The 13989-nt window shown below is 39.2% G+C and overlaps 1 protein-coding gene across 1 annotated transcript in view; it reads left to right on the top strand.

The window, feature by feature from the left end:
• The window catches only part of TRPM6 (transient receptor potential cation channel subfamily M member 6), a 200706-nt gene that overhangs the window by 128612 nt on the left and 58105 nt on the right, over positions 1-13989 (top strand). The window contains exons 26-27 of the mRNA XM_053575241.1: positions 6751-7895; positions 8081-8193. Coding sequence (XP_053431216.1) covers positions 6751-7895; positions 8081-8193 — 1258 coding nt within the window. The remainder of the gene's footprint in view (positions 1-6750; positions 7896-8080; positions 8194-13989) is intronic.

Genomic DNA, 13989 nt, shown 5'->3' with positions numbered 1-13989 from the left:
TTCATTGTGGGCATAAGATGTATTTGTGTGAGTCTGGACTTTTCTATTGATACTGTATTTATGCAAATATGTGTTTATATAGGTTATTGAATTTCAGATCAAATTTAATAGTGAGAAAAGTTGAATATCAAACTCAATTTGATGATTCAAAATTGAATATCATAGAATTGTGAGCACACAAAATTCTATTTTACCTAAATATTATCTTCGGGCCACAACTATATGACATCCCTTTCCCTTTTCCACACATTCTGCCCCCTTTACACCTGTGCTCATTGAATCCTGTGGGCCAGCGTGATTCTCTGTTTTGCATGAAGCCCATACCCATATTAGGAATTTACAGAGCTAGAATGACATCCTGCTTCAGCTGTTTATTAGTTATTGTATTTGGGCAAATTCATCGAGCCTCTTTTGGCCTTAGTTTTCTTATCTGTAAAATGGGCATGAAAACAGACTTACCTCTTAGAGTTGTGAGAATGAAATTAGATAATATAGATGAACTGTGTGGCTGAGTTATGTAATCTGTAATCACAGAACTCTGGGAGGCCAAGGCAGGTGGATCACCTGAGCTCAGAAGTTCGAGACCAACCTGAGCAAGAGCAAGACCCCATCTCAACTAAAAATAGGAAACAGGTGTGAGCCAATGCACCCGGCCTAGTTTTAGGTTTCTTGAGCTAAAGATTCTTGTGGCACATTTAGCCAGAAATGTCTAGGAGTCTTTGAATGTATGAATCTGAAGCCCTGGACAGGGAGATCATCTGCTTGTGGGGAGAGTCAGTTATAGGTCATCAGCCCATTGTAGGAAACTAAAAGTCTGACAGAGGAAGGGATTATGCCCAGGTAGCAAGTATAGACCCAGGGAACTCAGCCAGCTGAGGGTTGAACCCTGGGAGGTACAACCCCTGTCTAAGGGGCAGAGAAAGAGGCACTCAGGGAGAAGACAGGAGAGAACAGGTCAGAGAATATTAGGACCAGAAGCCAAGTGAACATAGAGGGAAAACTTGAGAATCAGACATTTATAAACAAATAATTCAATGACGATAACAAAGTCCTAAAAGTATGATTATTACATGCTATTATATTTTCTTAGATTCTTTCCTTGGGATTTGAGTAGAAGATTAGAAGTTAGATGGGTTGTAGCTTCTGAAATCTATGGATCTTTCTAAGGGGTTTAGTGAAGCTCTAATTTGACCACAAAATATAGTCAATTTTCTTTCTGGATAGAGCTATCTCAATGGCACTGTTTTTATTCTGTCATCCTTGTTGAAGTCATTTCTGGAGAGATCATAGATGAGAGAGGGAAGAATATTTCCTAAAATAACTGAGCAATAGTTTGAAGAGGGAGGGACGGTAGATCAGGAGGATATTTGTATGTTTGCTTACCTCTGAAGAAGAGGCTGCCTGTATCCTTTTAGAACTATGTGAGTCTTGAAAGTGGAAAAAATAGAGCATGGTGAGGCTGTTTTATACCTTGCTTTCCCTGTTAGGAGCACCAGTTTTTTGTTCTTTGTTTTTTTTTTTGACTTTGATAGTGTAAGCCAGCTTTTCCTTTTCTGTTGTGTGGAGTAAGATGTTTTTAGGTATTTTTCCATGTTGAACATGTTCATGTGCCTTGTATTTGGGAAATGCTGTGGTTTTATTTTATTTTTATTTATTTATTTATTTATTTATTTTTTGAGACAGAGTCTCACTTAGTTGGCATCGTGTTGAGTGCCTTGGTGTCACAGCTAATAGCAACTTCAGACTCTGGGGCTCAAGAGGTCCTGTTGTCTCAGCCTCTCAAGTAGCTGGGACTACGAGTGCCCACCACAATGCCCAGCAAGCTTTTCTCTTTCTTTTTTTTTTTTTTTTTTTTTTTTGAGGCAGAGTCTCACTTTATGAGCCTGATGTCCTGAGCCACTGAGCCTGGACAATGCTACAGTTCTAAAAAATTTGAAGACTTTAATGTAATGTGCATTGTAATTCGATAGTAGAGAGTTATAGCTTGAGCAGGTCCCATCATTATTTGACCATAAAGCATTATTGAGGAACATCTGGGAACACCTTTCATCTGGGAAAATGTTGGCGTAGTCCATTTAGTACTTCATGGAACTCTAGGACACTGCCACACACACCCCCAAACCAAAATTGCCTACCTCTCTTTTGAATTGGGGAGAGGTCCTGAATGCAGTGGTTAATGCTAATGTGGAGTGAATGTGGAGTCAGATGGCCTGTATTTGATACCCAACTGTCTCCCTGGGCAGCCCTGTGACTCTGGCGATGTGACCCAGCCCCTTTCCTGTGAAAGGGGTAACAGTAATGCCACCTTATAGGGCTGTTATGTGCATTAAATAAAATAGAACAGGTAGAACCTTTATGAAATGCTTGGCACATAGTGAGCATTCCGTGAACATTGTGATTGTCATGATGATTATAATTATACCTGTATTATCTCATTTTAAGGTGTCTCGTTCAAAGGCCCCCAAGAAAATAATCACCATTCTTGTCTTTCCTTTATCCTCATACCTTGTACAAAGGAAACTAAAATTGTAAGAATTTATTTTATGTGTTAGAATGACTACAAGGCTAGATTAAATTAAAGCAGTTGGTGGTCTGGGAACATAATTAGAATATGTTTCATAGGACATTGAGCTGTAGAAAGTCAGCACCTGTAAAAGCAAGAGGCCCCGATTTAAGGGTGACCAGGTTATTTGTCTAACAGGTTTCTATTGAAGCACGTCACCTGCTGCTGTGAATAGTTGATGGTTTCTATTGTATCTATTCGATGTGACTGCTGCTAATGGGACTTAATGAGTCTCCATTACTGCTGTTCAGACTGTACTGTTTTTGAATTAGATGAAACAGTGCACTGGATGGAGAGGCTCTAATTAAGCATATTTGGAAGAGAATATATATATATATATTTTGTACTCTTTCCCACATCATCCTTGCCAATTCTAGTTTTTGCAGATTCCAAAAGGTCAGGAAGCGTTTGTTAAGCGTCTATTGAGTTATGGAAGTTGAGTTCTATAGCAGAAGCAAAAAAAGAGAGGGTTCTAACCCATGTGGAATATGATAAAAATGGATAATACTACCTCTCTTTTAATTCCTGTTCACAAAGCTCCTAGAAAGAACATGTAGAAGAGCTTTCAATCCCTATGATTTTAGATATATTCTAGCGATGGGAAATGTGGCACTATTTTGGGAAGTTCTTATTACAGCTGAGTGTTAACTTCTTCATGGTGTGATGGCTGTCTCTCCCTTCTCCCAAATAAGACTGGGGATCATTTCTGCAGTGGTCACGTCAGCCATGGAACTGTTGGTGGGAATCCCTGTCTTGCTGGTTTGTACTTTAATCCTGTTTATCAAAGATTTTCATCAGAACAACAAAATGCAGGGAGAAAAGAAAGAAAAAAATGTCATAACACGGAGCTTACTGAAAATTTTGGCTTTTTTCTATTTAGTTCTCCGTATATTTTCAGTTAAAATGATACAGTTTTGCATTTTACTCACTCTTAACACATCAAAATGATTTTCTCCAAATAATTGCATAAACTTTATAAAGTTTTAAATATTGTTTTTTTATTTCTATGCCAAATTTAGGAACATGTAATACAGAGCATGACAGACATCCACAGCTCCACATCTACTGCTAAAACAGTTAAAGAAAATAACTATCCACAATATAAGTGTGATTTTTAATGTCTACATAATATTCTGTCTCATAATGTAATGAATATCCATCCGCTTTAGCATGAAATTACTACCTTTTTATAAATGTTGTGTCCCAGTATTGCATCCTTGTCACCATTGAGCTATTTTACTTTTTTTTTTTAGTTTGTGACATTAAGACAAATGTTACCATGTAGATAAACTCATTAATATCTTAATTTTCATCTCTGATTATCTAGTGAGATTGACTATTTTATCCTATTTCCTTATCTTTTGTATTTTATCTTGGTAAACTATCTGTTCCTGTCCCCAGGAGTCTTTGTAATGATTTTCCTCAATACCTTGTAAAAGCTTTTGAATTATTAAAGGATAGAGATGCATCATCAAATTTGTTAGAATACTAATTTTCCAATTTAGTTTTGTTTTAAAATTTTGTATTCTATTTTTGTGTACAAGTTTCTTTTTATGAACTCTAATCTCCTATTTGTTATAATTTATTCTGTCGGTTGTTGAGCTTAGCTCACTAGTTTCTTAGGGGTGCTATAGTGAAATTCCCACAACTATTTGTCTCAGAATAACAGCAATTTATTGTCTGATACTTCCGACAGCTAGAAATCCCAGATCTAAATGTGGGCAGGGCTGTGCTTTCTCTAATGCCTCTAGGGAAGAATTCTTCTTTGCTTCTTCTAGCCTCTGTTGTTTTCTGGCAAGTCTTGGTGTTTCTTGCCTTAAAGGTGGTTAACTTATCCTCATGTGTCTTGGCGTCGTCATCCCTGTGTACGTACGTGTCTAGGCCAAAGTTCCTCCTTGTGATGAGGACACCAGCCTTATTGGATAAGGGTCCAGCCTATTGACTATATTTTAACTTGATTACCCCTTTATTTTATTTATTTATTTATTTAAATTTATTTATTTTTATTGTTAAGTCATAGCTGTGTACATTAGTGCAATCAAGGGGTACAATGTGCGGGTATCATATACAATCTGAAATATTCTCATCAAACTGTTCAACGTAGCCTTCATGGCATTTTCTTTTCTTTTCTTTTTTTTTTTTTTTGTAGAGACAGAGTCTCACTGTACAGCCCTCAGGTAGAGTGCCGTGGCGTCACACGGCTCACAGCAACCTCTAACTCTTGGGCTTACGCAATTCTCTTGCCTCAGCCTTCCGAGCAGCTGGGACTACAGGCGCATGCCACAACGCCTGGCTATTTTTCTGTTGCAGTTTGGCCGGGGCTGGATCTGAACCCGCCATCCTCGGCATATGGGGCCGGCGCCCTACTCACTGAGCCACAGGTGCCTCCCCATGGCATTTTCTTAGTTACTGTATGTAGGCATTTGTATTCTGCATTTAGTAAGTTTTGCCTGTACCCATTCTAAGATGCACCGTAGATGTGGCCCCACCCATTACCCTCCCTTCACCAAAACCTCCCCCCTCCCTCCCCTTTCCTTGGCCCTTTCCCCATAGTCTTGTGCTATAGTTGGGTTATAGCCTTCATGTGAGAATACTTAGAGACCTAAAAATAGACCTGCCATTCGATCCTATAATTCCTTTACTAGGTTTATACCCAGAAGACCAAAACTCATAATATAACAAAGACATCTGTACCAGAATGTTTATTGCAGCCCAATTGATAATCGCTAAGTCATGGAAGAAGCCCAAGTGCCCATCGACTAGCAAATTGTGGTACATGTATATCATGGAATATTATGCAGCCTTAAAGAAAGATGGAGACTTTACCTCTTTCATGTTTACATGGATGGAGCTGGAACATATTCTTCTTAGCAAAGTATCTCAGGAGTGGAAGAAAAAGTATCCAATGTACTCAGCTCTACTATGAAGCTAAATTATAGCTTTCGCATGATTACCCCTTTAAAGACCCAGTTTCCCAATAAGGTCACATTATGGAGCTTGGAGTTAAGACTTAACGTATCTTTTGGGGGGTACACAAAGTAGAACTCATCCCCATCTAGAGATATTTACAAAGATTATCTGTAAATAAATATTAACCAACATATTCTTCTTTCACTCTCTTTTTTCTCTAAATAAAATGATTACGTTTAATTCAATTTTAGATTTGTTTTTTAAGTTTAAATTTTCTAATCATTATGGTTACACAATAGCTGCTGTAATTTATTTATTTATTTAATTTTTCTTTTGAGACAGAGTTTCACTATGTCACCATCCGTAGAGTGCTGTGGTGTCACAGCTCACAGCAACCTCAAACTGTTGGGCTTAAGCAATTATCTTGCCCTAGCCTCCCAAGTAGCTGGGACTACAGGAGCCAGCCACAATGCCCAGCTATTTTTTTTTTTGTTGCCATTGTTGTTTTAGCTGGCCCAGGCCGGGTTCGAACCTGCCAGCCTTGGTGTATGTGGCTGGTGCCCTACCCACTGAGCTATGTGGGTGCTGCCTGCTGTAATTTATTTTTGTATTTGCATAACCAAAGATGTCTTCTGTCGCTTATACACAAATCCATAACTGGATATCATAATCTTGGGTTAAAGTTTTCAAAATATATTAAAAGTTTTGCTCCAGGCCTTTTCTGAATACCGGTCTTTTAAAATGGATTTTGTTTGGAATTTGGGAAACCTATTTGAAATGTAGAGTGAAATATATATTTTTTAAGAATGTGTAATTCTTTTTTATTAATTACATATTTGGTTATTGATTCTGTTTCCATCATTCTGGTTTCTTTCTTAGAATCTCTCTTTCCTACCAAAATATAAAATGCTAGCCTATGGGAGGTATTCACATGTGTGTCATGTAAATGAATAAATATATTAATGAGTAAAAATGGGATGACTGATCAGATGATTGAAGGAAGTTGTAAATGTGATTCAGAAATAGTAGAAAAAAATAAAGGGCTGGAAATGTAGATTTGTAATTTTTTTCCCTGGGGTAACAGTGGGAATTATAGAGGATGAGATCCATTGGGCCAATAATATATTTTGGAGGGAGAAGGCAGAAGACAGGCCTGACTCAGGGAAGCAGCTAAGGCTGAGAAGCCACCTAAGTATGGAAGTAGCACAGGAGAGGGCAAGGCAAATCCCCACTGGATTAACATGGTCGTTGATTTTTCTCCCTCCCTTCCCCATTAGGGTTACAGAGACACATTTCCAGCTGAAAGAACTGAATGAAAAAGTGTCTTTTATAAAGGACTCCTTACTGTCTTTGGACAACCAGGTGGGCCACCTGCAGGACCTCTCTGCCCTGACAGTGGATACCCTCAAAGTCCTTTCTGCTGTTGACACCTTGCAAGAAGAAGAGGCTCTCCTGGCCTACAGAAAGTATTCTACTTGGAGAAAACGTCCCCACAGCTGGAGCAATATCAACTGTGCAGAGGTTCCAGGCAGCGTGGGGCTCTCTGAGACGAAGAAATATCAGTATTACAGCATGCCCCCGTCTTTGCTGAGGAACCTGGCCAGAGGGCAGCAGTCCCCAAGAGGGCAGAGGGGAGCCCTTCCTGAGAGTACAGATAGTCAGAGAGAGGCATCAGATGTACGAGATGACCAGGAAGAGCAAGACACAGAAAATAGCAGAGTTGCTTCTGGAGTATTTCCTAACAGGCAGGCACACTCAAAGTATGGCCAATTTCTCCTCGTCCCATCTAGTTTAAAGCAAATTCCTTTTTCTGCAGAAACTATTTTGCCTCTGTCCAGCTCATCTGTGGAAGGAGGCAGTGATATGCTGGCAACTGAACAGGCCATACAGAGAGAGGTTCCTGCTCATCTGACTTGGCAGACCCCAATTGTCTCAGACCAGGTGTCAGGGGCTGAACCTAAGGAACAGTACCAGCCAATCGCTCAGGTGCCAGACAAGCGTGGCCAGGCGGACCAAGTCCTACCCACCCTGCATAGCACTCCTGCATCCCTGTCAGTGACTTCCCTTCCTTCCCAAATTAAGAGCATGCATACTGGAGGTGGATATGTGAACTGGTCATTTTCAGAAGACGGCGAAACTGATTTGTCGAGCATCAAGAAAAAATGGCAAACCTGCTTGCCCTCCACTTGTAACAGTGACTTCACTCAGTCTGAACGATGCCAGTCACAGAGCCAGGGTAACTCCCTCTCTGATCATTCAACAAGATTGGCCCAGAGTAGCGATTTCTCAAAGGGGGGACCGTGGCTCCAGCTAAACACTCCCGTTTCGATCAGTTCATTTCACAGAGACCGACCTTTCATTAGGAGTCATAGTTTTAGATTCCACAAGGAGGAGAAATTGACGAAGAGCTGGAAGATGAAAAGTAAGGAGTAAACTTTAAAAAACAAAACCAAAAACTGCTAAGTCCTTTGCACTGCTACCATTTAAAAAAAATCTATGACTCTTAACTGTGTTCTCATGCTTCCCGTTCTCTCAGCTTTTTTTGTAAAACAAAATGGGCCTCCTACCTTGTCATATCCTGTCTTATACAGAATGTTTCCCTTACAGAGCTTTCAAGATCCTCAGAAATAGAGCTGTCTTCAGGAATCAAAGCAAGGTTGCTAGCCAAAAACAAGAGATTCTCAAAGAAAAAGAAGAATAATCAAAAACTACAGGTGCCAGTGAGTGTACTCTATTCTATCTTTTAGGTTTTGGACAAAGTAATGGATGGATGGGCCCTGGAGGGATTGGGTTAGTTATGAGACCAGGTCAGTTATAGAAGCCAGGGGCCTATCTTAGCTTTGTTTCTTTTTATTGTAAAGTGCCACCTATACAAAATAGCATTCTACAGAAAGGAAGGTGTGAAGAATAAATTTGAGTCATTAGTATGGATATACTGCAATTTATTTATCTGCTCACATTTTGAAGGACATTTGGATTATTTTCAGTTTTCAGATATCTCCCCCCAAAGCTGTCACAAACATTGGTATATAGGACTTCATGTGGTTAGTGGTTTTCTGATTTTTTTTTTGGTTAGAGACAGAGTCTCACTTTGTCACCCTTGGTAGGGTGCCGTGCGTCACAGCTCACAGCAACCTCCAGCTCTTGGGCTTACGCAATTCTCCTGCCTCAGCCTCCGAGTGGCTGGGACTACAGGCGCCCACCACAACGCCTAGCTATTTTTTTTGTCGTTGCAGTTTGGCTGGGGCTGGTTTAGAACCCGCCACCCTCGGTATATGGGGCTGGCGCCCTACTCACCGAGCCACAGGCGCCACCCCCAATTTTCTGATTTTTGAAGAAACTTCCAAACTGCTTCCAAAGTGATTGTAATATTTTACATGCCCACTGGTAGTTTATGAGCACGTCAGCTGTTCCACATCCTCCATTTCTCAGCCTATTTTTGTTGCTATCACAGAATACCTGAGCCTGGATAATTAATAAAGAAAAGAGATTTATTTCTTACAGTTCTGGAGGCTGAAGTCCAAGGTAGAGGGGCTATATCTGGTGAGAGCTTTCTTGGTGTTGGGGACTCTCTGCATGGTCCTGAGGTGGTACAGGGTGTCACATGACAAGGTGAACTCATGAAAGACAGCCAAACTAGCTTATAATAGACACTTCTCATGATAACTAACCCGCTCCTCCAATAACCTATTAGTCCATTAATCCATGAATGAACTAATCCATTCATGAGGCAGAACCCTTCATGACCTAATTACCTCTTAAATGCTCATCTCTTAATACTGTTACATTGGGGTTTAAGTTTCAGCATGAGTTTTGGAGACGATGAACATTCGAACCATAGCACTCACCAATCCAGTATGCTCAGTGTTTTTAATTTTAGTTTATTAGTGGGTGTATTTCATGGTGGTTTCATTTGCATTTCTGTAGTGACTAATGCTGCTGGGCATCTCTTCATCTGTTTATTTGCCATCTGTACAGTTATGCATCACTGAATGATGGGGATACTTTCTGAGAAATTCTCTTTTGTCATTGGCTGAATGTAAGAAGAGTATACTTATAGAAACCTAGGTGGCATAGCTGACTGCACACCTAGGCTATACACCTGTATAGTATGCTACTGTATTGAATACTGTAGGCATTTATAACACAATGGTAAGTATTTGTGTATATAAACATATAAAAGACATGGTAAAAGTACTGTATAAAAGATAAGAGATGGTACACCTGTATAGGTCACTTACTATGAATGGAGCTTGCAGAACTGGAAGTTACTGTGGGTGAATCAGTGAGTGGTGAGTGGACGTGAAGGTCTAGGACATACTGTACACATCTGTAGATTGTGAAAGCATTGCACATTTAAGTTACACTACATTTATACAAAGTACAGTAATTATGCTGTGGTATTATGACAACTACAACATCACTAGGCAATTAGGAATTTTTCACCTCCATTATAATCTTATGGGACAATCATTGTCATATGTGGTCTGTCCTTGGCCAAAACATTGTTATGTGGTGTGTGACTATCTTTTTTAGTGTCATGTCTGTTCAGATATTTTGCTCTCTTAAAAAATTGGTTTGTTGTCTTATTATAAAGTTGTAAGACTTTTTTTTTTTTTTTTTTTGTTAACATAGCCTTCCTGGCATTTTCTTAGTTATTATGTTAAGACATTTATATTCTACATTTACTAAGTTTCACATGTAAAGTTGTAAGACTTTTTAAAAAAATATATATTCTAGATAGAAGTTGTTTGTTGCATAGATGTTTTTTGCAAGTATTTCTGTGAAAGTCTGTTGCTTCGTTTTATCCTTTGCACCATTGTGGAAGCTAGGTTTTGTCCATTAGTTTCTGAGTGTTAACTTTGCTGGTGATCCATTGTGATGGTCAGTCTGGAGAATAGCTCTAAGTATTGCCTGGAGAGCTGGTCTTGTTTTGGCCAGTTTCTTTGATGTTTGCGTATCAGTTTGTTACACTGTGTCTTGGAGATGCTTTATTTGTGTTGGGACAACCTGGGGCTTGATATCCCCTAAAAGTAGTGTTTTGGAATCCTTAGTGAAACTTGGGAAGTATTCATTTCTGATATCCTCCAGTAGGGCTCTCATTCCTTTGGGATGTTCTTCTCCTTCAGGGATACTTACAGTGCATATGTTTGAACACTTCATGAAGTCCCATTATTCCCTGAGCAAATGTTCTGTTTCTCCCTCTTCTTCTCTGCCTCTTTAACTGCCTGAATTGGCTCAAGAGCTTTATCCTCTAGCTCTGAGATTCTTTCTTCTCCGTGGTCTACTCTGTTATTGATAGTTTCTACTGCATCTTTAAGTTCCCCAATCGACTCCTTCAATTCCTTAAGCTCCACCATACCCTTCCTATATACTTCATATCTTTTATCCACTTTTTAGTTCTGTTTTTCCACTTTCTCATCAATTCTTTTTATTGCTGTTGCCATCTGTATTTCAAAGATCCTTTCTGCCATTTTTATTAATTCTTTATAGGTAGAATCCTCTGCAGGAACTGCCTTATGGTCCCTTGGAGTGGTGGCTCTGTTTTTGTTTCTCATGTTGCCAGAATTTTTCTGTTGATTCTTCCTCCTGTGTGTTCTCTTCTTGTTTACTTTCTTCCCCTACTTTTTCCTTCTCACTGACTCCTTTGCTTTAAATTACCCAGTCTCAGAGATTAGGTGTTGAAGTGGTCACTTGGCAAAAGGCCAAAAGGAAGAGAAGGGTAAAGAGCAAGAAGGGAGAAAGAAAAGAAAAAGATAGACAGGAAAAAAGGAAAAAAAAAAAAAAGGTGGGGTGAAAGGAAAGAATTGAAGAGAAGGAAAGAAGGACAGAAAGAGAGAACTGGTGGTCAGCAGGGTGCTGTGGCCACACCTACAAATCTGAGTCTTTGAGAGGCTGGGCTGGGTGAGTCCTTCCAAGTCAGGAGTGACTCCCCAGCCTGGGCAAAAGCAAGACCCCACTCTGCCAAATACAGAAGAAAGAAATAAAGGAAACGAAATCAGCCGTGGGGACCTACCTATACCGTCTTTCCAAAGGCCAGCGTTAAAAGGGCACCCTAGACTCCATGAGCCAGACCAATGCCATGACCCTGAAGCACTCAGAGAAAAGAAGAAAAAATAATAAAAAATAAAAATAAAATTAGATAAAGAAAATTAAAAATACAGTTGTACAAGATAAAGAAAAAAAGGGATATCTTAGTTGTTGTATGAGACATTTATGTGGGAAACATGAGAAAAGTAGAAAAATCTCTACCAAAAGACAGACAAAAGGAGTGAAGTAAAAAAGGAAGAAAGAACAAAAGGGGCTGAAAAACCATAAAAAAATGGAGGAACCCCTTTTGCAAATATTTTCTCTCAGTAGCTTGCCTTTTCATTTTGATAGATTTCTCTGGAAGCACATGATTTGTTTTATTTTGATAAAGTCAAATTTTTTTTCTTTTTTTTTTCTTCTGTAGTCTGTGCTTTTGCCAAAACCAAGGTCACTAAGATTTTCTCTGATGCTTCCTTTTAGGAGTTTTATAGTTTTAGTTCTTACATTTAGATGTAGAATTCATTTTGAGGTCGTTCTTGTATATGGTAATGGGTAAAAACTGAGCCTCCTGTCTTCTTCCCTCTTTGCCTTCCCTCTTTCTTGAATAAGAATAATAAAATTTTCTATTGTTATTTGGTAAAAGTTCTTTCCTATTTGTGTTGTATAGACAGATCTATAACATGTTTCTGTCTGCGGTCATTATGCTATCTTGAATTCTATAACTATAATATTGATATGATATATTGCAAGTCCAATTTTTTTTAAGAAGTTGTGTGACTATTTTATGTTCTTTGCATTTCCATAAAAATTGAGTATCAGCCTGTCAATTGTTATAGAGAAGCCTGCTGGGATTGTGAATGGAATTGCCATAGATCTATATATCAATCTGGGAAAAGTTGACATCTTAACAATAATGAATCTTCTTTTTTTTTTTGATGTGGTTTTCATTTTATTTTTTTCTTTTTTATTAAATCATAGCTGTGTACATTGATATGATCATGGGGCATCATTCACTAGCTTCACAGACTGTTTACCAAGTTTCAGATATACCCTTGGAAGATGCACCGCTGGTGTAATCCCACCAATCCCCTTCCCTCCACCCACCTCCCCCCGCCCTCCCCTCCCTTTACCCCTTCCCCCTATTCTTAGGTTGTACCTGGGTTATAGCGTTCATGTGAAAATCCTAAATTAGTTTAATAGTAGGGCCGAGTACATTGGGTACTTTTTCTTCCATTCTTGAGATACTTTACTAAGAAGAATATGTTCTAGCTCCATCCGTGTAAACATGAAAGAGGCGAAGTCTCCATCTTTCTTTAAGGCTGCATAATATTCCATGGTGTACATATACCACAATTTACTAATCCATTCGTGGATCGATGGGCACTTGGACTTCTTCCATGACTTAGCAATAATGAATTGAGCTGCAGTAAACATTCTGGTACAAATATCTTTGTTATGATGTGATTTTTGGTCTTCTGGGTATAGTCCCAGTAGAGGGATTACAGGATTGAATGGCAGATCTATTTTTAGACCTCTAAGTGTTCTCCATATCTCTTTCCAAAAGGAATGTATTAATTTGCATTCCCACCAGCAGTGCAAAAGTGTTCCCTTTTCTCCACATCTGCGCCAACATCTCTGGTCTTGGGATTTTGTGATATAGGCTAGTCTCACTGGAGTTTGATGGTATCTCAAAGTAGTTTTGATTTGCATTTCTCTGATGATTAAAGATGATGAGCATTTATTCATATGTCTGGAGGCCGCGCACCTGTCTTCTTCAGAGAAGTTTCTCTTCAAATCCCTTGCCCAGCCTGCGATGGGATCCCTTGTTCTATTCTTGCTAATGTGTTTGAGTTCTCTGTGGATTCTGGTTATTAAACCTTTGTCAGAGACATAACCTGCAAATATCTTCTCCCATTCTGAGGGCTGTTTGCTTGCTTTACTTACTGTGTTCTTGGCTGTGCAGAAGCTTTTTAGTTTGATCAAGTCCCAGTAGTGTATTTTTGAAGCTGCTTCAATTGCCCGGGGGGTCCTCCTCATAAAATACTCGCCCAGACCGATTTCTTCAAGGGTTTTCCCTGCACTCTCCTCTAGTATTTTTATAGTTTCATGTCTTAAGTTTAAATCTTTGATCCAGTGAGAGTCTATCTTAGTTAATGGTGAAAGGTGTGGGTCCAGTTTCAGTCTTCTACAGGTTGCCAGCCAGTTCACCCAGCACCATTTGTTAAATAGGGAATCTTTTCTCCACTGACTGTTTTTAATTGGCTTGTCAAAGATTAAATAACGGTAAGTAGCTGGATTCATCTCTTGGTTCTCCATTCTGTTCCAGACATCTACTTCTCTGTTTTTGTGCCAATACCATGCTGTTTTGATCACTATCGATTTGTAGTATAGTCTGAGGTCTGGTAGTGTAATTCCTCCTGCTTTGTTTTTATTTCTGAGTAATGTCTTGGCTATTCGAGGTTTTTTTCTGATTCCATATAAAACAA

This window comes from Nycticebus coucang, chromosome 2 (genome assembly GCF_027406575.1).
Source record: "Nycticebus coucang isolate mNycCou1 chromosome 2, mNycCou1.pri, whole genome shotgun sequence".
NCBI classification, from domain to species: Eukaryota; Metazoa; Chordata; class Mammalia; order Primates; family Lorisidae; genus Nycticebus; species Nycticebus coucang.
Note: the sequence above shows the minus strand (reverse complement) of the source record. Positions and strands in the feature narration are given on the sequence as shown.